The sequence below is a fragment of the Lupinus angustifolius genome, chromosome LG19 (genome assembly GCF_001865875.1).
Source record: "Lupinus angustifolius cultivar Tanjil chromosome LG19, LupAngTanjil_v1.0, whole genome shotgun sequence".
NCBI lineage: Eukaryota > Viridiplantae > Streptophyta > Magnoliopsida > Fabales > Fabaceae > Lupinus > Lupinus angustifolius.
Window position 1 is genome coordinate 6576986 of NC_032027.1, and position 22994 is coordinate 6599979.

The 22994-nt window shown below is 33.9% G+C and overlaps 2 protein-coding genes across 4 annotated transcripts; one reads left to right on the plus strand and one right to left on the minus strand.

Annotated features, from left to right (window-relative positions):
- Nucleotides 2784-10153, plus strand: LOC109334828 (type I inositol polyphosphate 5-phosphatase 8-like). Its single transcript, XM_019570798.1, has 10 exons — nt 2784-3009; nt 4275-4332; nt 4514-4583; nt 5226-5319; nt 5452-5556; nt 6737-7112; nt 8065-8252; nt 8502-8610; nt 8815-8957; nt 9486-10153. The coding sequence occupies exons 2-10, from the start codon at nt 4303-4305 to the stop codon at nt 9778-9780; spliced, it is 1410 nt and encodes a 469-aa protein (XP_019426343.1). The 5' UTR covers nt 2784-3009; nt 4275-4302; the 3' UTR covers nt 9781-10153.
- Nucleotides 11705-15437, minus strand: LOC109334829 (ras-related protein RABE1a-like). Of its 3 annotated transcripts, none has more exons than XM_019570799.1 (9): nt 15314-15437; nt 15045-15183; nt 14063-14135; nt 13860-13960; nt 13463-13528; nt 13221-13318; nt 13053-13115; nt 12881-12973; nt 11705-11994 (listed from the first exon to the last, which is right to left on the minus strand). In XM_019570799.1, exons 2-9 carry the CDS (start codon nt 15115-15117, stop codon nt 11911-11913), a joined length of 651 nt encoding a protein of 216 aa, XP_019426344.1. In that variant the 5' UTR covers nt 15118-15183; nt 15314-15437; the 3' UTR covers nt 11705-11910. The 3 variants fall into 3 exon arrangements, with proteins under 3 accessions (XP_019426344.1, XP_019426345.1, XP_019426346.1); XM_019570800.1 differs by having other exon boundaries at nt 15318-15427; XM_019570801.1 differs by having other exon boundaries at nt 15045-15185; nt 15398-15414.

Consider the following 22994-nt stretch of genomic DNA (forward strand, 5'->3'; position numbering starts at 1 on the left):
AAAACCTATGGAAAAAGATCATTAATGCATATGGTTTTTAATTGTAATATTAGGCAATGATTGAACATGTGATTTATGTATCTAAGTTGGAAACTGAATCAAAGAATTTCCTTCTTCAAGTTTGTGTGAATGATGAGCATGAGACAATGAAATGAAAGTAAATAATATATGAATCATGCCAAAAAGGCAAGACTCAAAAGAAAGGGTCAACTGAAGAAGAGGGAGAATCAAATGGTTGATATCATAAGTTATGGTTTGGTATCAAGAAATTTGGAAGTGAAATTCAAGTCAACTAGTGAAGGAAGTATGAGTATGCACTAATGTTATACCTCCTTTTTGTATCCTAGAAAAACCAAGTTTCTTTGTAGTTAGGTATCATTACAACTTTAAGTTAAAATGTTGAGATCCATGGTTGAGCATGTGTATATGGCATAACTAAAATGAAAGGCAAAGTCAAATTGTATAGATCTTGTGAAGAATTGAGTGAAACACTTACCCTGTGAGCATAAGAGAGTTCCTTTGGTTGAATTGAGTAGTATTCTTGCTATTCTACTTGCAATTGAAGTGCACACATATCATGTTGTCAGAGGGCCACCCAAGCTAGAACCTAACGCTCAAGCGACAAAACCAAAAGTGCAATTGAAGATTGTGGAAAGAAGTAGTGGTCTCCTCGCCCAAGCCAAAGTTTACCTTCTCACCTAAGCGAGAACCTAACGCTCAAGCGACAAAACCAAAAGTGCAAGGCCAAACCCTTGTGAATCTCTCGCCAAGGCCACACCTGTTGCCCAAGCGAGGAACATTTATTCAAAACAATTGTCTCTCTCGTTTAAGCGAGAATCTCTAGCTTGAGCGAGAGGAAAAATTATGAATCAAATATAGGCGGTTGCACGAATGTGAATGGGGTTATGATCATTTTTCAAGCTACTTTTCATGCTTTTTAGAGTGAGAAACACGATAGAGAAGATGAGAGAGTTGTGTGAACAATTTTAGATCTAGATCTATTTTATTTTACACTGTTTAATCTTTTTAATGCATAGGATGAACGGCTAAATCTCTTAGTGTTGGGATTGAATGTAATCTTCTAACTCTTATATTTCCTGGATTTAATTCGAATATGTACTCAATTACTTTGAATTTGGAAATTTTATCATTTGCTTAATATTTGATTCTAAATAGTTATTAGATTCTTGATATTGGATCAAAGTTCAACTAGGAAGTGAAACTTGGAATCAAATCTTTATAATCTGTCGTGATGTATCATTGATCTAGGAATAGACAATAATGTATGAATTGCTATTACATTGGACTTAATGCTAGATAAATTGTCAAATATCCAAGAAATTGATATTTGATGAATTATTTGAGGATTTTGTAATCAAGGAATTGATGCAAATGATTCAAAGATGTTGCATCAAGATCTATAACTTCCTAAGTTTTATAGAATTGAATCTAATGATTACAAAGAGGAGGAATGGTGAAAGTCAATCCCAACTATTTTAATTTTACATTAGAAAAACACTTTCAATTAACTATTTTAGATAAATTCAATACAATGAACATCATCAATTCAAATCATTTTACATATGTACTCAATCTACCTTTGTAGAGAATAATATCGATAAGATTTGCTCTCTAAGAATGATATCTCGGTATTTACCGGTTTTTTTACTTGAATGATATGATTCACTTGTCATATGCAAAAATCTCAACACGGGCAAAAGGCCAAGCGAAACGGGGAAAATGAAAATTTTGTATACCCTTTCCAGAAAATCTTTTAGGCTATTCAGTCTGGCTCTGGGCTTTGTTGTTGTGCCATCTATAATTCCTCTGCAGATGAAAATGGATGGAACAGTACTACCAGGCAAATAAGCCTCCCACGAAAGGTGTACAACCTAGATTTGCAGCACAATTACTTTAATTAACCCTTAAACATCTTCTACATTAGTATTTTTTAAAAGACCTTAACACCCATCACCACAATAAAGTGGGCTTTGCCTTCAATTCCTATCTACATGTTTGTTAGGCTTCCTTTGGATAACAAGTTTAATTTATGAAAAAACAAAATATAAAAAAGCAAAAAAAATTATTCATTTAAATTTAATCAATTGATTTATATTTTCATTTTATAATCTTACATATTATAATATTTTACGAAGTATAATGATATTCTAAAATAGAATAAAGTATATTCTCATAAGATAAATTATCTTCTTACGTAACTAAAATCATCACATGTGTCATATTTAACCATTTTCTATAGAAAAGAACCTAAAAACTAAAAAATAAGATATGTGTCACCATTTTAGTAATAGAGAAGATAACTTATCTCTTACTAATATAAGGAGATAGTTTATTCTCTTCTAAATATAATATATATATATTGGAATCAAATCTCCAAAACTCTAATGCAATAGTTCCATTAACTCTGATACTACTGACCAGATTGCAACTTGAAAGTCTTCAACCACTAGGAGGTTTCATGGTTACTGGAGTATGAGAAAAGTGAAGAGCCACAAATAAGACGTCACATCTTGAACCAAAATTTTAAGACATTAATTTTAATTTATGAATATTTTATACTTGTAAACTATTTCACTCATTATCGCATCCAATATGAGACTTCACATTTGAATAAATATAACAATATATATATATATATATAAATATATATATACACACACCAAATGTGAGTATCTTGACTCTTAGTCCTGTCCTAACTCCTCCTGAGTCACAAATCTGAGTGTATGCAAACACACATACAAATTTGATAACCAAGTATTTCCTTTTTACTTTTCCAAGGAAACCCACCCATTCTCTCCCGTTTATTCTTTCTCCCTCAAAAACTGCACCAAACCAAGAAAGCGAAACAAGCAAAAGCTGATACATACTACTCTTCTTTCTCACTTTGTTCCTCTCTTACAATACTAAAAAGAAAGTGGCATCTTAAACAGTCTTTTCTTATCATTCTCTCTGAAACTCAAATTTCTTTCCCTTTTCTTGTCCTTTATTGTAAGTGCCTTTTTCTGTCCACTTCTGTGTTGGTTGCTTCTTTTGTTACATTTGCTGCAAAGCTTATTTGCTTTAGGTTTATACCCTTTACATCTTTTCATTTGTTTTCATATTTCTTTTCTAATTCATAATATATTTAAGTATATAAATAAAATAAAAGTTACACTATTTTGTAGCTTACCCCTCTTTCGACTTGTTTGCCAATTAGTTTTTAAAGTAAAATGAAAGGAAATAAAAAATTTGAATGTCATTTTATAAATGTATTTCAGCTTTAAAGCATTTCCCTTCGTTGTCCTCCGATCACCAACACCCAAACATACCATTAAAATGTTCACTTATCACTCTCTAACTAACTCCCAATGTTCTATATATTCTTGTTATTTCTATGTTATCAAAGACTTTCACTCATTTTTAGCTCTTTTTTTCTTCATTTTTCGCCACTCTCTTCAAGATATTTTGATATCATATATTCATGTACGTTTCGTTTGGGTTGCAATAAGCCACTTTGTGTGAAAATTTTGCTTAGAGTTGTGTTTTTGGATTGGAAGAGGAAACTCAGAAAAGGTGCAACTTTTCAACAGATGGTGACTGAGGTCTCAATCTTTTTTTCCTAGATCTCAATATGAAGCACCTTTTTTGGTTGTTTAGTTTTTCATCTCTATTCTCTACATTGTTCTGTTTTCTTAATCATAAAGAGCAAACTGGGAATATTAAGAATAAGAATATTCCTCCAAAAATAACATTGAGTCTCTCTTATATTAGTGTAATATTCATGCAGTGAGGGTAAAGATTCATATTAAATTATATATATGATATTCATTTAATTATACTTGATTATTATTGGCTCTTGACTCTTGAATATATGAATAGAATAATGAAATTATGGATGATGCAGTCATATAAAATATATACTTAATTGATAATGATATTTTATCACCCATTTTCATTTTCATTTTTCCTTTTTAGGAACTCAGAAAAAAAAACAGAAACTGTCTTTTATATATTACCGTCCAAAACCTCTCAACAGTTCTTTAAGCTTTTTAATTTAATGAATAACATAAAAAACTATTCGTACGAATAAAAATAGTTATTTAGACCCCCTTTATTTTATTTCAGTTCCATGTATGACTTCTTTCAATGAATACAAAATCTCTCAATTTGTTATATAACAATTCCCTTTCAGAGAATCTCTATTTAGCTTAGCCACATGCATTTCTCATTTCAATTTGTTCTAATTGTTTCATCGTTAACTGATTTGGCTTCAGTTTTGAGAGATCCGAAGGTGGAGGAAACATGAGAACCGAGTCAAAGAAGATATCTAAGGTATTCAATCACGGGCACAAAGAAGTTATAATAGAAACTAAAAAAAAAATATGTATGTACTAATGATAGTTCGATATATTGTTATTGTATTCTATACTATTTATATTTAATTGTTATTATCTACATATAAATTTTTACGCCGAAAATATATTGTCTTTTTGTTTTAAATCTCTGGTTTCAGTCATCGTGGCCTAAATTAGCTGTGAGGAAGTGGCTTAATAGAAGGAGCAGCGCTGGCAAGTTAGCAACAGGTGAAAATAATAAATATTTATTGTGCTTAGTTTTTTATATTCATCAAAATTTGATAAAAGGGGTCTTTAATTATATTTTTCTTATAAAGTAAGTTAACTTATATCATAAAGATTCCACTACTTTCATAATGACTGAAAGTTGACTAACCAGCTTTCTCTTACAAAGTATTCGTAAGAGAACATTTTTATTAATTTATGGATTAAAAGTGAAAGATAAAAAAGAAAATTTAGTATATGATACTTTCACTTAATATAGATACATGCAATCTTAACTCTAAACTATTTCTCAGAGGTTAAAAGTGGAAGACAATGAGACATTTGTGAATGGCTCCTCTTATGACCCAACCGAGTTCCAGTTTCATTAGAGAAATCATTTATGTAATATAGCTTTTAAAAACTTAAATCTATTCTACATTTATTGATTAAATATTTTACCATGGAAAAATGATAAGTATATAATAAATTATTAGGATTCATGTGTAAAAAATGTGGGGATAAAAGAAGTAATGAAATGTTCATTTTTCTTAAATTTAATAGTTTTTTGTTATATATTTTTGTTAAATTTAAAGCAAAAGTCACTGTATCGGTGTACACTATTTCTTTATGCATGCTGAAATAATTGATTTTGGGTTATTTTGAAAGAGGGGTGGTTGATGGATTCTACAAATGGAATGAAAGGGTCAGATCTTGGGAATGAAGCAACGCACGTTTCTGTCACTGATGCTGTCGACCTTAGGTATATACTTCTATCATATTGCTCAAATAATATGTGGCTAACCTAAAATTTTGAAGTTCTCTTTAATTTTTATTTTGTTAAAAAATTGTGACTTGGAAAATGTGATATAGAATTTGAATGTGTGGTGTGTAGGATATTCGTGGGGACATGGAATGTTGGAGGGAAGTCACCAAATGATGGTTTGAACTTAAGGGATTGGTTGAAGTCTCCTTCACCCGCTGATCTATATGTTATTGGGTACATTTCTTTTTCTGAGTTGAATATGAGTATCAAGTTTTCATATTATGAGTTTACTTTTATGTTTTGTGTGAGTCAATATTGAATGATGCCATCTTAATGTGAAAACTCTATTGTTCATACATATTTAATTGAAAAATGTCCTCTAAATTCCCAAGATGACCACAAGGTTAGAGTTCGATTCTTAAGAACGATATTTGTTACGAAAGATAGTTCTACAATCGGATATAAATTAATTCATTACCCGGAAAGGATAAAGGAATATCCTTCAAAATAAAAAAAAATATCTAATTTGAATTGGATTCCTATTCGATACTAAACATTTTACTATTAGAAAATAAATGAAAATATAATTCTGTGATTTTTTCAAAACAACTTAATTGAAAAATAAGTTAAAATTTGAACCCTTCAATATTTATTTGTATCACATATAGTATTCCTATCTAGTACTCGACCTTCTCATATAGGAGAGGATTTGAACCAACTATTTTCTCCCCATCTTCTTTCTTTTTTATCCCAGTTTCCCACCCACTAATTTTCTTTCTTTTTTTTATCCCAGTTTCCCACCCACTACTTGAGTGTTTTCTTTTATTATTTCATTTTTTATTCTATCCCACCTGTTTATTCTTTATGCTTTCAAGAAACTTTCAATATTTGACAAGTACACAAACCAAACTCATAATTACACTATCGGTTTTCACAATCTCAGAATTTTATCATTGGCATAAAATGGTCACTTATTATGATTTAAACTTTAAAGTCTCTAACTCTTGTTAATAACTGAGTGACCCCAGTGCTCTCATATGTCAGAATCACTTATTTATATATGTCTATTATGATGTATTATTAGAAGATAATGTTGAAACATGTACCACACAACACAAACATGCTCACATTAACCTGCATTCACTTGCCCAATATCTTTAGAAACTGGCTCGGATTATTCTTTTGGGTGCAATATCTAGTAAAAATTTATACACAATAAATACATTATCTATCATTTATTTGTATTAAACATGAATGGTTAATGGTGCAGTAATAATATATCAAACTCATACACTGACATTTTCATATTATTATTTTACCATTGATTTCCCTGAGTATTAAATGATCCATGCTTGCTTTTTTGGGGGGACAACAGTAAAAGTATAATGATAATATTTCATTGCACCTTTGTTAGGTTCCAAGAAATAGTGCCACTAAATGCAGGGAACGTGCTTGGGCCAGAGGACAGTGGCCCATTATCAAAGTGGCTGGGCCTTATTCGAGAAGCCTTGAACACTACCACATATAATAACAGTTGTGAGCCTGACAAACATGGAAGCCCAAAGCCCAAGCCCAGTTTCTCAGAACTCCTATCTTTAGAAGTTGAGTTGGAGAATGATGAAAATTATCCTAAAAGCCCAAGGGATGAGGGTGGGTATTGCCTAGCAGGAAGCAAGCAAATGGTTGGTATATTCTTGTGCGTATGGGTACGCGCTGATATTTACAAACATGTTAACAATATGAAGGTGTCGTGTGTTGGTAGAGGCATCATGGGCTATCTTGGAAATAAGGTTCGTTATTCCAATGTGCTTATTATATCAATAACATGTGTATTCTTCATATATGTTGAAAAGTTTCTAATTAAAAACTTAGGATTATATATGTTTGACTTAATAAATTGCTCTTACCTTTATTTCACTAAATCTTGCATCTTTACTTCTCTAATTTAGAAATGAGCTCATTTTTTATAAATTTTTTCTTCATATAATCACATTTAAGTTAGGTGCATTAAGCATTTCCTTAGTTTTTTCTATTTATTTTATTAATTATTATGATTTAATTGTGATGCAATATCATGCAATTTTTTATTATTAATAATAGTTGACTATGAGTAGTGTAATATCTATGTGGTGTATTGATTTATACATAATTACTACATTATTCATTTTAATTACTTTTTTTTTCAACAGTTGATCATTATTAAATATGAATAATAGATAATATAATATCTCGATATAAAACGCATTAGTTTATTAGTTTAACGGTCAAAGACACTTATGTATGTTAGGTGGATATTATAATTTTGAAGGAATACCCATTTCAATCTTTCATGTTTTTTTTACTTTATTAGTTTGGTCCTTCAAAATTCAAAAATTCAAAATGATTTACAAAAATTTCAAATGTAGGTCAAATTAATCTTTTTTTAGCATGTTTTATAACATTTGTGATAGACTAATTTGATGTTAAAAATGATTAACTTGACCTGCATTAGAAATTTTTTAAAACATTTTAGGTTTTTCAATTATTGAGAGATAAAACTCTAAGACTGAAATATATATTTACTCTATAATTTTTTACATTAGTTGTGTATTAAAATTAAAGTCGTGACAAGGATTTCCATATAATTTGACATTTCCTGTAAATGGTAAGGACCTAAGGGTGAAAATGCTTTTAGTTGTTGCTTCATATTTCGCAGAGGTATGGTTATGATTGCTTATATTTTTTTATGCTTTTACTAAACAGGGTTCAATATCAATAAGCATGACATTGTACAACACCACGTTTTGCTTTGTTTGCACTCACTTGGCCTCCGGAGAGAAAGATGGTGATGAGGTTCGAAGAAACTTAGACGTCTCAGAAATCTTGAAGAAAACTAAATTTCCTCACTCTTTTAAATCTCCTTGTCATCCTCAAACCATATTGGAACATGAGTAGGTCCTTTCTCTTCATTTGTAAACATATCTAATCAAGAACATAGAACATGTTGTCTCATGTCCTATCTCATACGTTGTCTCATTCCAATGAAGATACATATTAATCAAACTTCATTATTACTGTTGTTTTTGTTTTATTATCATTAACGTGAGACAACATATGGGATCATTGTTCATCTAAACAATCTACTATTTACATATGCTTCTTTGTTCATATTTTAATTTCATTTTTTTGGGTATATGTAGTAATGTTGTTTGGCTTGGGGACTTGAATTATCGGCTTGTTGCTGGTTATGATGATACACATGAGCTACTAAAGAATAATAATTGGCAAGCACTATTAGAAAAGGATCAGGTAATTAACTTTACTATTATATATATATAGTTGCTTAGGGCAATATGAATAGCACAAAATTTTTAGCACTTAATTTCGACACATTTTTAATTGTTGAAATTCCTATGAAAGCTCTTACACAGAAACTCGATCTTATATGAATTTCGTCCAACAATAAATATAGTTTCGGAGAGTGTGTGATGATAGTATTTTTCTTCTTTGCAGCTAAGGATAGAGCAGAGAGGTGGTCGAGTATTTAAAGGCTGGAATGAAGGAGGGATATGCTTTGCCCCAACTTACAAATACTTAGCCAATTCTGATGACTATGTTGCCCAAACGTGTAAGGAGAAAAGAAGGACTCCTGCTTGGTAAAGATTTTAGAATTCTTTGTTAATCTAAACTATGCATTTTGATATCCACAAAGGTTGTGCATGTTCATATTTTGAAACCTTTAGTTACATGACGATTATTATATGCATCATTGCAATGTTCAGATTAGACTTTCCCTAGTTGAATCGAAACTACAAAATTAGAGCATAGATCTGTTGTACTAAATTATGTCTCATTCGCCATCACGTTAGTAATGAGCCATATTTCTTCATATTTTATTCAATGGTTTCTATTGATGTAGAAAGATCCTTGCAAATAAGAATACATTAAGGTAGCATTTGTTGTGCTAACAGAATAATATGGAATACACATAATATGATGCTGTGTTACGTTTTCTATGACTAACAACACCCCTTTTCACTGAACCAAAATTTATACTTTTAGTCTTTTTTTTTCTGTTTTGACAACTCAAAGATTATTATTTAAAGCTATTGTTGTACCGATGATGTTTTATTATTGAACTATTATGACTGATTTAAACCTTGTTCTGTGTGATATCGAAACAGGTGTGATAGGATTCTATGGAAAGGTGATGGCCTAAAACAGATGTGTTATGTTAGAGGAGAGTCCAAATTCTCAGACCATAGGCCTGTGTACTCACTATTTTCAGTTCAACTAAACTTGACAAACAAGTATCTCACACCTTCTGATGCTACCACAGTTATCCCAAGGTCATGCCCCTCTAAGGCATTGACAAATGCTACATTGTCATCAAATTGTGCTTCTAAAGTACAAGCAGAAGAGCAGCTCATGTTACTAACAAGGGTACAGAGTTGCATTGACCCTGCACCTAGGTTCTGAGTCCTTAGGTAAAGGATGGTTTCTAAATTTTGATATGACTGTGCGAAGTAGCCAAGTATACCGGTGTGGTGTAGGATTTGGATTGATACTGGTATCGGACCCATATGTGTGCAACATCCTTGATGGCTAATCATTGTGAAGCTATGGATGAAGGAGTGAGGGGGAGAAAATTTTCAAATGGGGAATTTTAGAGAAAATCAACATGGTGAATAGAATCTGAACCACCTTAAAGACCATAACTTTTGTAATTAGGATAAATGTAACTTGACCATAACTCTTGTAATTAGGGAAGGAAAAATGCTGATTGGTAATATTTGTAAATTTTAAGATATAATAGTAAGAATGAATATGAATGAATGGTTTCAATATTCAATATTATATTTTTATGTTTAAGTAATATAATTGTCCTGCTGCTATCATATAAAATAGAAGATTTGCGTAGATGCTTTCACCATTCACCATGTCTGTTGAAGATTCAGGTGCACATCCCAAATTTTATGGTATATACTGTGATTGTACTAGAATGACTATGAGTAATTGAGCAAAGGGAATGCCAACATATAATTTGATAGAGAGTGCTTATGGTAAGACGTATAATAATTTTATTCCAATGGGTCATTCTTAAACAATGGGATGACAACATAGAATTTGATAACAATTTTGTTTATGCAAATAACAGTAACTACTTATGAGGTCATATATACTATTCATAAGATCATCCTAAACCATTTATATGGTGCAGAGAAGTCTATCTTTGTCATACAATATCAAATTATCAAGGACTATTGATGTATCAAACACCTTCACATAACTCGGCAGTAGTGAATGAGAAATAGTAGATTAAAGAGTTCTGATTCTAATTCACTCATAAATGCTGCACGGACATCTGCATCAGCAGTTGAAAATGTTTCTAAGAAAAACAATAAGAGATTACAATTAGGCAAGCAGTGGTGTGAACCAAACTATGTTTCATAGTATTATATACTGCGTGGTGTGAACCAAACTTTGGAGTGTGCATTGGTGTTAGATGGCATCAATGTGCGTTTTAATTCTTGGGGACGAAATGTCACTGAAGTAGCAGTGGGCTAACCGATTGGGAGGAGCCGAAAAAAATTGTGGTCCTAGCAAGGCCTTAGGAGGCAATGAGCTTGTTCCACAACTGGCCTGATTCGGCCTGAACCCAAATGAAAAAACCCAAATAAGCCTACCAAAAAGCCCAAATTTTATTCAGGCTACAAGTTTCCCAACCTAGGCCCAAAGAGTACCAACCACACCATAAGCCCAGCTGTGGTTTCTGCCTTATGAAATTTTTTTGTACTACCAAGGTATACCTTTTGGGTAAGGGTGGAAACAGGCCAGACCACTTATCAGGGGCCTATTACCTGGCCTATAACAAGCTAGGCCAGACCAGGCTTTTTTCACGAACAGGCCAGGCTCAGGCTTTCTAAAAAGCCTATTTAGCTTAATAGGCCAGGCTTTAGGCCACCTAAAAGGCCTATAAAGCCTAACAAACCGGCCTATTTAGCTATATTATATAAGAATGTTGAAATTATACTATTTTAATATAAACAATACTATTATATATGTGTAATATTAATATAAAAATGTATATAAAAATATAATTTAATTATTAGAATTAGATGGGCCTAACTAAAAATAAGCCTATAAGTCCATTAAAATGTAAACATGGTAGCTTATTTCATGAGCATATAGTATAATAGGCCTTTAAACAGGCTAACATGCCAGACTTTTAAACAGACCAGGCCTAGGCTTTGAAATTTTTTTTAAACAGGCTAACATGTCAGGCCCAGACTCCTATGTGCTATATAGGCTGGGCCTGTTTAAGGCAAAGCCTGACCTGGCCTGTTTCCACCCTTACTTTTGGGTAAGAAACTAATGGAAAAATAATGAAATTAAGCAACAATAATAACAACAACAACCAAGTCTTTATCACATTAGCCGGAGAACAAGAATTCAAGCAACAGTAAATGGACATAATTAATTTCCCATCTACCATTCACATCCAATGAGTAGCAAACTGTAAAATAATAAGAATAATAATACAAGCACTAATATAGTCATTGACAAAATAAAATTAATCAGTCAAATGTATCCACTATGAGCCTCTCATTAAGAACCACAGCAAGCAGATTTTTGGGCAGCCTCAGAAGCCCCTGCTCCCTGATTTGCTTGGTTGATCTTGATTGTCTGGGGCTGCAAGGTACCGCATGAAATCTCAGTGTAGAGATGAAGAGACAATTCAATTTAATAAGCTATGTTTTGATCCATAAATGAATGGCATTAAGTATAATGGAATGGAACGTTAGTAGGTTCCATTGTTTAATTGTTTAAAATAGAATGGAATCTTATGCACGATGGTTGGTTGATGAAATGGGATAGAACCAACTATTATGAACCCCATTCCATAAAAAATGGAAACAATGGTATTGTGAAAGAAACCAAACACATTCATGATGAGTCTTGCATTTAATAGCATAGAAGTCATTCAGAAAATTTGATAGGTTGCAAATAGAAATAGCCACCTACCAAGAAACTAGGTTTTACGACTACTAGTTAAGAATATAACAACACGAATAAAATAACATAATTTCTTATTTCATTGACTCATAATATAGGAAGTATAATGCTTAAATAGGACTCAAAGGATTTATTTGCGAGTACGACTTTGGAGGGAAAAGAAATGAAAAAACCTTCCCTTTCCTCCCCTACAAAACCGAGCTCACAAATTAGGGTCTGTTTTTGAGCTGGTGTTTGGAGGGTAATGGAAAGAATAAAAAGGTTTGGAAGGAATGAAATACAACTGTGAGATGACTTTGAAGCCTTTGTTTTCCCTTCATCCCCTCCAAAACTCAACTCACAAACAGACTCTAAGAATATTCTAAAATCTGAATTATTAATGAACTCTATCTAATTATGTGATAACTATCCTAATTCCTACCCCTTTTCTTACAATGTATTAATCTTTTTTTAATTTTTGGGCCCTACAACCTATCGAACTTATTCAGAAAAATAGTCACATGCTCACAGCTCAGCTCACAAGACAATAAACTATAATTAGTTAGAAAGGCCAAAACCAAACCTCGGATTTTGAGTCAGTATCTGCAAGTCTTTGCTTGATGTCCCGAGCTATTGAAAAGAAAACCTCTTCCACGTTCAAATTTGTTTTAGCACTCTATACAAGCATAACCTCAGCATTAAAAGATCAACAACTTATGCATGCAATTTCAATAAGAGCAATGAAAGTTACTTACAGTCTCAAAAAATTTGATACCATACTCATCTGCAAGAGCTTGACCCTTAGAAGTTGGCACAGCCTAAGGAGAACATTGTGGGGCATCAAGTACAGCAAAACCATATATATATCCACAACGTTTACAAGCATGCCCAAAAACATGGATTAGAGTGAGTGAGCAACATACCCGTTTGCTTTCATCCATGTCAGCCTTGTTACCCACCAGGATCTTGTTGACATTGTCAGAAGCATGCTGCTCAATGTTACGAATCCAATTCCTAATGTCTGGACACGAGATGAAATAAGTATAATATCACATACAAGAACTGAAAACCATCATTGTCAAGTTGATGCATTAAATTGACCAAAAATAATAGATGTTCTACTAATACTTATAACTCAAAAGATTGAGGGTGGAAGAGAAATTACTGTTAAAAGAAGATTCATCAGTCACGTCATACACAAGCAAAATACCCATGGCTCCACGGTAATAAGCTGCAAAATAAGGATTAAATACTTGTCACAGAGGCATAACAATTAACAAATTTGAGAAGGTAGCGGAAGCCAAAATATGTAAATTTGAAACACAAACAAGTGAACAACATCCTAAGATATATTATTACATTTGTAAACAATGCTATACCAAAACCAATAATTATAGGAGTTTATTTTGTAAAGCATAATCATAAGGTTATATAAACAGTGGGGACAATGGATCCAGTCACTTAATAAGTTCAGCGATACACAACTTTTCAAGACTAAAACATTAAAGACTTCTAATTATACAGGAAAAACTTTCAATGTGATACACTGGCCATACACTAACCAGTTGTAATAGTTCGAAACCGCTCTTGACCAGCTGTATCCCATATCTGCAATTTGATCCGCTTTCCATCAAGCTCTATAGTCCTTATTTTGAAATCAATGCTGAAATTTTTTACCCATTCTAGTAAGATCAGTGTCACCTCGCATTACAGAAAAATAGACAAAAGACAATGAAGATAATATGATTGCACAAAAGATACATACCCAATGGTCGTGATAAAACTAGTTGTAAAAGACCCATCTGAGAAACGCAATAGAAGGCAACTTTTACCCACCCCTGCCAATATGAACAACACAATCAGATTCAAATAGTCAGGAATACAATCTACAACATAAATTTCCGAAAAGTTAATAAAAGAAACAAGATGAGTAAAAAATAAAATTAGCAAAAGGCATACAAGACCATCATTGTTTCATAGCTGTCAATTTAGAAAACAAGATAATACCATGCAACCAGTGCTAATTTAAATTCCAACAACAACAACCAAGTCTTTCCCCTCTAAGTGGGGACAGCTACATCGATCAAACAACGTAATAACGTTCTATCATAAATCAAGTACATGGCAAACCATTGATATCCAACTCCTTCTTAATAGTTTTGCCTGTAGTTTTTGTCAGTCTCCTTCTGCCCCGACTAATTGAGCTACCCTCCATCAGATCCACTCTCCTTATTAAGATTCTAAAGGTCTCCTCCATAAATGCCCAAACCATCTAAGCAAGATTCTAGAATCTTTTGTAGAATAAGTCGTTACCCTAATTTTTTCTCTAATACATTCATTATTTACCAATCTTGTCAAGTGTGTACACGCATCTAATGTAAGGTTCCCATCTCTACTACATTAACTCCACTACTATTCGCATTTTACCACCCAACAATGTTTTTTCATGCACATAAATCCAGTTATCAAACCCAATAAAACATGCTTAAGCAACCTAAATCTCTTTTGGTTTCAATTATCATTTACATTCCCTCATCACAATTAATTTTTACGACCAATTGCAATACAACTTAAGGGATAACTTAAAAACTACAAAAAATGAAAATGACAAATCAGATGACAAATAAGGCGGAGAACATTCTCATATGGAAGATCAGAACAAATCTAAACAGAAAACGATAAAAAAAAAGATAAATAAAATAGGAAAATGAAAAAAACATGAGAAAATTAATGGAATTGAAATTTACCGCTATCACCGATGAGAAGAAGCTTTATAAGGTAATCGTAATCGGCACGAGGTCTAGCAGGTTGAGTAGCCATTGAAGAATTTCAAATCAAGAATCAATCACCACAACAATACAAAACCGATGCTGTTTCTTTCTCTCTCTGATGACGAAAAAATATCAATTAAAATATGTAAATATTTATATGATTTTATAGGAATGATAAAAATAATAATTAGTGTTGATTAATCGAGAGAAATAAGTGAATAGAAAAGAGGGAAAATGGAAAATACCTAAAAGAGATGAAGAGGAACAAGGGAGATCCAGAAAGGATATGGGGAATGGAGTGAAAAGAGAGTGGGAGAGAATGCGTGTACCGTCAGCACTGGTCAGGCGTTGAATTGAAGGGAAAAAACATTCTTTAGGAGTTAATTAACCGAGTTATATATATTTTTATCTTTCAAAATAGACTCAAATTTATGAGTTGTGATTTGTTAATTTTTTTGATAAAAAATATAAGCTGACTGCGCATCATCTATTATTTATGTTTTATTGTCATTGATTTTTTAAAATAAATAATATAAATAAATGATAGATAATATATCAAACATATATAAATCTTTATAATAATAGTATATATATATTATACTCATATTTTTTTAGTAATCATTTTCATCTAAAATGCTAAAGGTATTTCCTATGTGCAAATATTGTCTTAGGTGGATTCTCATTTTTTTCATTTTTACATAATTTTTTTCCCTTTTTTGTGTACACTTGTAAAAATGATTATTTTTTCAATATACTTAATATAAAAAATCACAATGTATCAAAAATATAAATAATCCCAATCTCAAAATATAACACCGTGAATTTTCTGTGTATGTTTTATTAATTATTTATTTTATTAATGATTAATTTTAGAAATTAATCTGTATTTATTTAGGCTTAACCATAGTTGGGTGTTAGTCTTGTTTTGTGATTTTCTATTTTGTAGTAATTTTCGAAATTTTCTATGACGAAATGTTTTTGAGCTACTATCGGGCCAAATTAGTCCAAATTCGGCCCAATAACATGTTTTGAGTTCCATAAATCGGAATCAAATTCTGATTGCGCCATTGGCTTCGAAGTAATATTTCAAGTCAAGACAGACATCAAATTCGTTGAGAACGCATTTCTAAATAATTTTCATTCCAAATTTCATGTTTCGAAGTTCTAACCGTTAAACGAAATTGGGAGATCTTTAATATCCGACCGAGTATTAGCCGATAATACTCGGGCATGGTTTAATTGAGAATGTTTCACCGAAAAGGTCACATCACTTTCATATAAGAGGCTTGCTTGTTGCACAAGCAAAAATACAAATCCTCTTATACAAAATCCCTCATCTACCTCTTATACAATCAACTTTTTGGAAGAAACCTTTGGTCTTTACCCACTCCAAAATCTGATTTCTTTTCTTTAAAAGATTCAACTCTAACTTAGGAGAAACCCTTGACATTTTCAAACTCTTTCTTCACTCTTACATTTTCTAAAGAACTCTCAATGTAGTTCTTCATGGTTCTTTATTTTGATTTCTTCATCTCTTAAGATCTAACCATTAGATATTTATGAAATTTTAGTATGATGTTTATATATATGTTATGAACATTTTCAACCGTTGAAATGTTCCAATAATCTTCCCAACTCTTTTTATGTTTAAAACTCCAAAGAGATATTTTCTTGAACTTAGAAAGTTATTTTGAAACCATCAACTCTTTGTGCTCATGGGGCTGTTTTTAATGTTAAAAAGTTTGTATTTTTGTTGGCATTTGAACATGGTTAAAGGTGATGGTTGTATATCAAAGAAAAATTTAATGAGTTTTCCGAACCATGCAACGTTTGGACTTTTCCACTTGTTTTTGGCTTGAAAAATCATAGCCTTTGACAAGTTTAGAATAGTATACTTATAATGTTGAAGTTTGATTTTGTTTCAAAGGGGATGATTTTGTTATCAAAGGAACTTTTAAAGTGTTTAATGATAAGTTGAAGGATCAAAACTTTCCTTAGCATTAGGTCTAAATCATGGCCTATATGTGTTTAGGAAAAAAGTAGTTTTTAACTTTAAAATCCAAAATGTTTATGGGTGAGTTTTGTGAAAAAGTGTGTTTTAAAATATTATGAGTAAAAGTTTGGATAGTAAATGATATTCTTTGACTTCCAAGTTCAAGTAATGATTTGGGATAAAAGATGAATTAATAAAAGTCTTAACTTTATAAACTTAAAGTGTTATGAAGTAAAGGATGGTTGATTTGTTATAAGATGAACATTGATAAGGTAAGCTTACTTTAAAGTGGTAAGTGTAACTTAAGAAATGTATCTAAATGTTGTTTAAGTATGAGATAAACACTATCAAGAATGTGTTGAAATGACCATGGAAACCTATTATGCAAAATATGGAATATACTTAAGATGACCTACTTTAAAGTGGTAAGATCAACTTGAGAGATATGGATTTAAAAAGTGTGGACTTGGACTAAGAAACTTACCTTAATATGGTGAAGAATGGCTTAAAAAGTCTCCATGAAAATATAAATCTATGAGGTAATAAAAAAGTGTAAACTTTATTAAAAATTTATCTTGGAAAACGTTGGAAATCGGGAACAAGACTTTCGAGGAAAAAGGATGGTTCAAAAATATGAATCTTGGACCGGATGGATGAAAGTCGTTGAGTTCATAAATGGATGAAAGTCGTTGAGTTCATAAATGGATGAAAGTCGTTGAGTTCATAAATGGATGAAAGTCGTTGAGTTCATAAATGGATTAAAGTATTAAACCATGTTTTTACTTTAGGGTTGTCATGTAAACCAACCCACTATCTCGTAAAGGAAATCAAGCAGGCGACAACCTAAGGTGAGGGAGAATACATCATGACATAGTGGTGTCTGAATATGACACCCGAATCTCCTAAACTATCTCAAAAGTTTGGAGTTATATTTGTGTATTAAGAAAACCTGTACTTAATCAAATATTTGTGTGCATGGATTTTGTACGGATAATTTTTTAAGTTGTATGCTTAGAATAGCTTAAAATATCAAGTATTGTGGTATTTATCCATGAAGGAACACCACTCGAGAAACAAAAATACATAGGGATCGAAAACATCGGAGATTTTTGATCTAGTAGCCCAAAAAGGGCGAGGAAATTGTCCTGGTAACTGGACCACTTCGCCCGGGCGAACCAGCCTCGCCTGGGCGAGAGAGAAGTAGAGGATGAGGCCCCAATTTGGCGCCTAGGCGAGCCAGCCTCGCTTGGGTGAGGGCCAGACAGCTAGTTGGGCCTGTTCTGGGCGTTTTTGGCGCCCAGGCGACCATACCATGCCCGGGCGAGGACCAGACAAGTATTTCGACTAATTTTTGATGGATTTGTCGCTTGAGCAACAGTCACTCACTTGGGTGAGAATCAGGAAGAGAATTGAGTCTATTTTGATGAGTTTGTCGCTTGAGCGACAATATCTCGCTTGAGCGGGAGACATACAACATTTTTTATTGTTTCTGATTGTTTGATTGCTTAGACAATAGCCCTAGCTTGGGCGTGAAGTGTATTTACACTTGGGAAAGACCATGACTCAGATGATTGAGTCTGGTGCCAAATCGACAAACTTATATAAGTATCTTTGTTCTTGTGCCATTTAGGGCAAGGTTTCCGACTATGATATCGTGATTAGGGAAATGCCCAAAAAGAATTACATGATACCATGCAGCGTGGTCGTCTGACCGTAAGAGGCTTGGCCATGTGGTCATCCAGAATATTCAGTGATGGTTCATAGTGGTAAGGATGTTATTCCTCTATTACGTGATGATGTAAGATTGGGTCCTACAAGAAGCATTCCTTTGGGAGATGTCTTAGGTTGTGCCGATCATGTAAAAGAATGATTAAAACATTTAATCGGTTAACCTCAGTTAGTGTGCATATGCATTATGGATAATGAAGTAGTGGAGAAGAAATTTACAGGAGACGAATGAGCCTTGAGATGTTGAGAGGGACGGTGATGGTGGTGGTTCATCAGCAAAGTCTTGAGGGAGAGTCTAGGTGAGACGAGTCCCTTGTATTCCTGGATGAGGCATTTTGTTGGATTAGACAATTCTCACAGTGAAAACTATACGATCTCTAACAACCCCTCTTTGCAATCAGAATCGATGAGAGGGATGCCGATAAAGTGTTTGATACGACACCGTCCTAAAATGGACAGTTCTTTGGAACAGATCGATCACATATCCTTGCAAGGAATAGTTTGGTGTGTTCAAATCGGCTTGTTATGAGACCTGCACTCTCAGTTATTTTTGAATAGTTTATTGGGAGGATATTGGTGTAAGGATGAATGAAATAAACGTAGCATTCATATATTGAGCTCATGGATATTAATCCTCATGGTTGGAGTTATAACACCATTCATCATTTGCATTAATGTATGTGATATATATTGTGTATGTCATGCGTGTCTGTCTGGATATAATATTTTGTGCAATTCCATGTCGTCAATGAGTAATATTCCTTAGATGTCTGACTCCATTTTATTTCTGTGTGTCTTCTATTCGCGTTTTTTCCAGATGGATTGTTCTTCCATGATTCGGAGTTAGCGTTTCTCAATGTCCCAATAGGGGGCATGGAGGATTGAGGGAGACTGTTATACCTACACAGTGTCTTAGGCCTTAGAGTTAGAGATGGTATGTGATGGATCTTCCATGTGCTTTCCCTACCATCACGAGGAGTTGGAGGCTTCCTTTACCTTGCCTACTCGAAGGCCGAACCTGTTGTGTCGTCGACTCAGTTTGTGACCCCTCAAGGACCAGATGCTGCAGGGCCTTCCAGGAGGCGACGGACTTGGAACAATGCGATCAGTTCCCAAGTATGGAGGAGAGCAGATCGGCATATGATGCCAAACCTCTAGGCGAATGCAAGGGTGGTGACTCTGTCGTAACATTCATCCTATGTTCTAGAGGAGGAGATGGTGACGAAGGAAGAGGATTCAACAGCTGAAGAGGATGACTGCATGGAGTTGATCAACATCGAGGACTCCATTGAGGATGTCTACCTCTCCTCCGACTCTGAAATGGAGGAGGACCCAAGCAAGTGTTCTAGCACACCCGCAGACGTTGGGGCTAGCTGCTAGGACCTATTTCCATTTCTATTTTGCTTTTTGATTAGGGTACCTATGCAGGGTATTTATTTTGTGAGTAGTTTTATTTGTGCGACGATTAGGATTCTGCCTTGTATTTTGTACCAACATTTTCTGATATTCTAATGAAGTATTATTCAAAGTTCTATTGAGTTATTTTTTGTTACCATTAAGTAATGGTTTTTGATTTCCCATATTGTATGTTACTTAAAGTGATGTTCCGAAAATGAAATGAATATAAGGAAATAGATTTTATATGGCTTCATTATTAAAAAAAATTTACCCATTTTTGAGCAAGATTGTTGGAGTAATTTTCGGGGCATTACAACATAGTATCAGAGCGGTTCTTTTCTATCCGGCCTTTGTGTGTTTAAGTGTTTGCTGGTATTTTTCGGTTGGATATACAATCTATGAATCATTTCGATAGAAGAAGTATCTCATACATGTCTAATGTTCACAGATTTAAGATGATTGGACGTGGAAATGCTAACTTGGACTTTAGGGCTACGATGATTGCAGCAGTTCAGAATGTGAATGCTAAGTTGCATCAACTGAATCATCAACAACAACCACCAACTCAAGGATCGACTCAGTATAGGGGCTTGGACGAATTCTGGTGTCGTCAACCCCTAAATTTTGAAGGAGGCTTTGCACCAGATGTCGCAAATGACTAGATCCAGGAGTTGGAGAGGATCTTTCGGGCACTTATGTGCACTGAGGAGCAGAAGGTCGCCTATGCGACCTATATGCTTACTAAGGAGGCTGAAAACTGGTGGGAGTTTACTTGTCGCCAGATGGTGCATGAACAACAAGTTTTCAACTGGGCAACTTTCAAAGATAGACTTTTGCAGAAGTACTTTCCTACAGATATGAGGACCAAAAAGGATACGGAATTCCTGCGTCTGCAGCAGGGAAGCATGACAGTTGGGGAATATGCTGCCAAATTTGAAGATTTGGTGAGATATGCCCACACTACAATCAAGTGGGGAATGAAAGTTCTAAATGTGCCAAGTTTGAGGATGGACTTAGATAGGACCTGAAGGTGATGTTTGTACATCAGTAGAGACTAGATTTTTCAACTCTGGTAAACAGATGCCGACTTTATGAGGAAAGCGTGAAGGCAAGGAATGCAGCGCTGAAAAGTGTCGTACCACCTGGAAATTCCTATGGACTCCAAAGGAATTTCGGGCTAGGACTTGGAAGGGGAAAGCCTTTCAACCGTAACCATAAACCCTATGTTTCGTCATCAGGGAATCAACAGAGGAGTTTCAAGCCTTACAACAACATAGGCTTCTGACAAGGAAACAACAACAACAAAATGAGTTCACCAATTGGGAACTCTAACAACAACACATCACCTTGGTATTCAAAGTGTAAGGGGAAGCACTTCAGTGTCAACTTCCCAGTGTGTTATCAATGCAACCAGCCTGGACACATCAAGCCGATGTGCCCTAAGCTGAAAAGGGAAGAAGTGAATATTGTTCAAGCGAAAAGACCTAAGGCCAAAGGAAAGGTGTTCACCATGAGCGAAACTAAGATCGAGGGAAACGATGATCTTATACAAGGTACATGTCTAATTAATGAGATTTCCTTATCTGTGTTGTTTGATTCGGGTGCGACCCATTCTTTCATATCTAATGATTTTCTCAACCGATTAGCATTACCTATAGCGTCTTTACCCTATGACCTAATTGTATCCACACCCACTAATGAACTCGTCATAGTTTCAACTATGTGTTCTCAATGTCCCATAATGTTAGATGAAAGAACCTTTGTAGTAGACCTGATATGTCTACCATTATCCCAACTAGATATCATCTTAGGAATGGATTGGTTGTCTAACAACCACGTTCTTCTGAATTGCTTTAACAAAACAATATTCTTTAGTGACCCCAAAGACCCCATTGAATCTTGTTATGAAACCAAATGCACCACTGCCAATCAAATGAGGGAACTTTTGAAAGATGGAATTCAAGTATTTATGTTGTTGGCATCATTGGAAAAGAAGGATGGAGAAGAGATTCAGAATTTACCCGTGGTTAGAGATTTCTCTGAAGTCTTCCCGGATGATATTCATGGCGTACCCTCGGTACGGGAGATAGAGTTTGCCATCGATATGGTTCCTGGAATTGGACCGATCTCTATAGCTCCCTACAGGATGGCACCGTTGGAGTTAACAGAGTTGAAGAAGTAATTGGAAGATTTGATACAGAAACAGTTTGTTAGACCCAGTGTTTCACCATGGGGTGCTCCAGTGTTATTCGTGAAGATGAAGGATGGTAGTATGCGGTTGTGTACTGACTACCAACAGTTGAACAAGGTCACCATCAAGAACAAGTATCCAGTACCAAGAATTGATGACTTGATGGATCAATTGAGAGGAGTTACCGTATTTTCAAAGAACGATCTTAGATCTGGGTACCACTAAATATGAGCGAAGTCTGAGGATATTCCGAAAATTGCTTTCCGAACGCGATATGGCCATTACGAATATCTCGTGATGCCATTTGGTGTAACCAATGCTCCTATAGTGTTCATGGATTATATGAATAGGATTTTTCATCCATACCTCGACACATTTGTGGTCGTATTTATCGATGATATCCTAATTCATTCGAAAGATCAGGAGGAATATGCGAAGCATCTGAGAATAATGTTGCATGTGTTAAACGATAACCAACTCTATGCCAAACTTTCGAAATGCAAATTTTGGTTAGAATTGGTGAACTTTCTCGGGCATGTTATATCAAGTGGAGGAATTTCTGTCGACCCTGCTAAAGTGGGAACGACGATGGAATGGAATTCTCCAAAATCTATAA

What these genes read in the sequence shown, in the direction of transcription:
- LOC109334828 (XM_019570798.1), top strand. Translation starts at nt 4,303, where the DNA reads ATGAGAACCGAGTCAAAGAAGATATCTAAG. An exon ending in GCTGATCTATATGTTATTGG is followed by an intron (nt 5,557 to 6,736) that starts GTACATTTCTTT and finishes CACCTTTGTTAG; the next exon opens with GTTCCAAGAAATAGTGCCAC. An exon ending in AAAAGAAGGACTCCTGCTTG is followed by an intron (nt 8,958 to 9,485) that starts GTAAAGATTTTA and finishes ATATCGAAACAG; the next exon opens with GTGTGATAGGATTCTATGGA.
- LOC109334829 (XM_019570799.1), bottom strand. Translation starts at nt 15,117, where the DNA reads ATGGCTACTCAACCTGCTAGACCTCGTGCCGATTACGATTACCTTATA. An exon ending in TGATGAATCTTCTTTTAACA is followed by an intron (nt 13,319 to 13,462) that starts GTAATTTCTCTT and finishes TCTCGTGTCCAG; the next exon opens with ACATTAGGAATTGGATTCGT. An exon ending in ATACTGACTCAAAATCCGAG is followed by an intron (nt 11,995 to 12,880) that starts GTTTGGTTTTGG and finishes GGTACCTTGCAG; the next exon opens with CCCCAGACAATCAAGATCAA.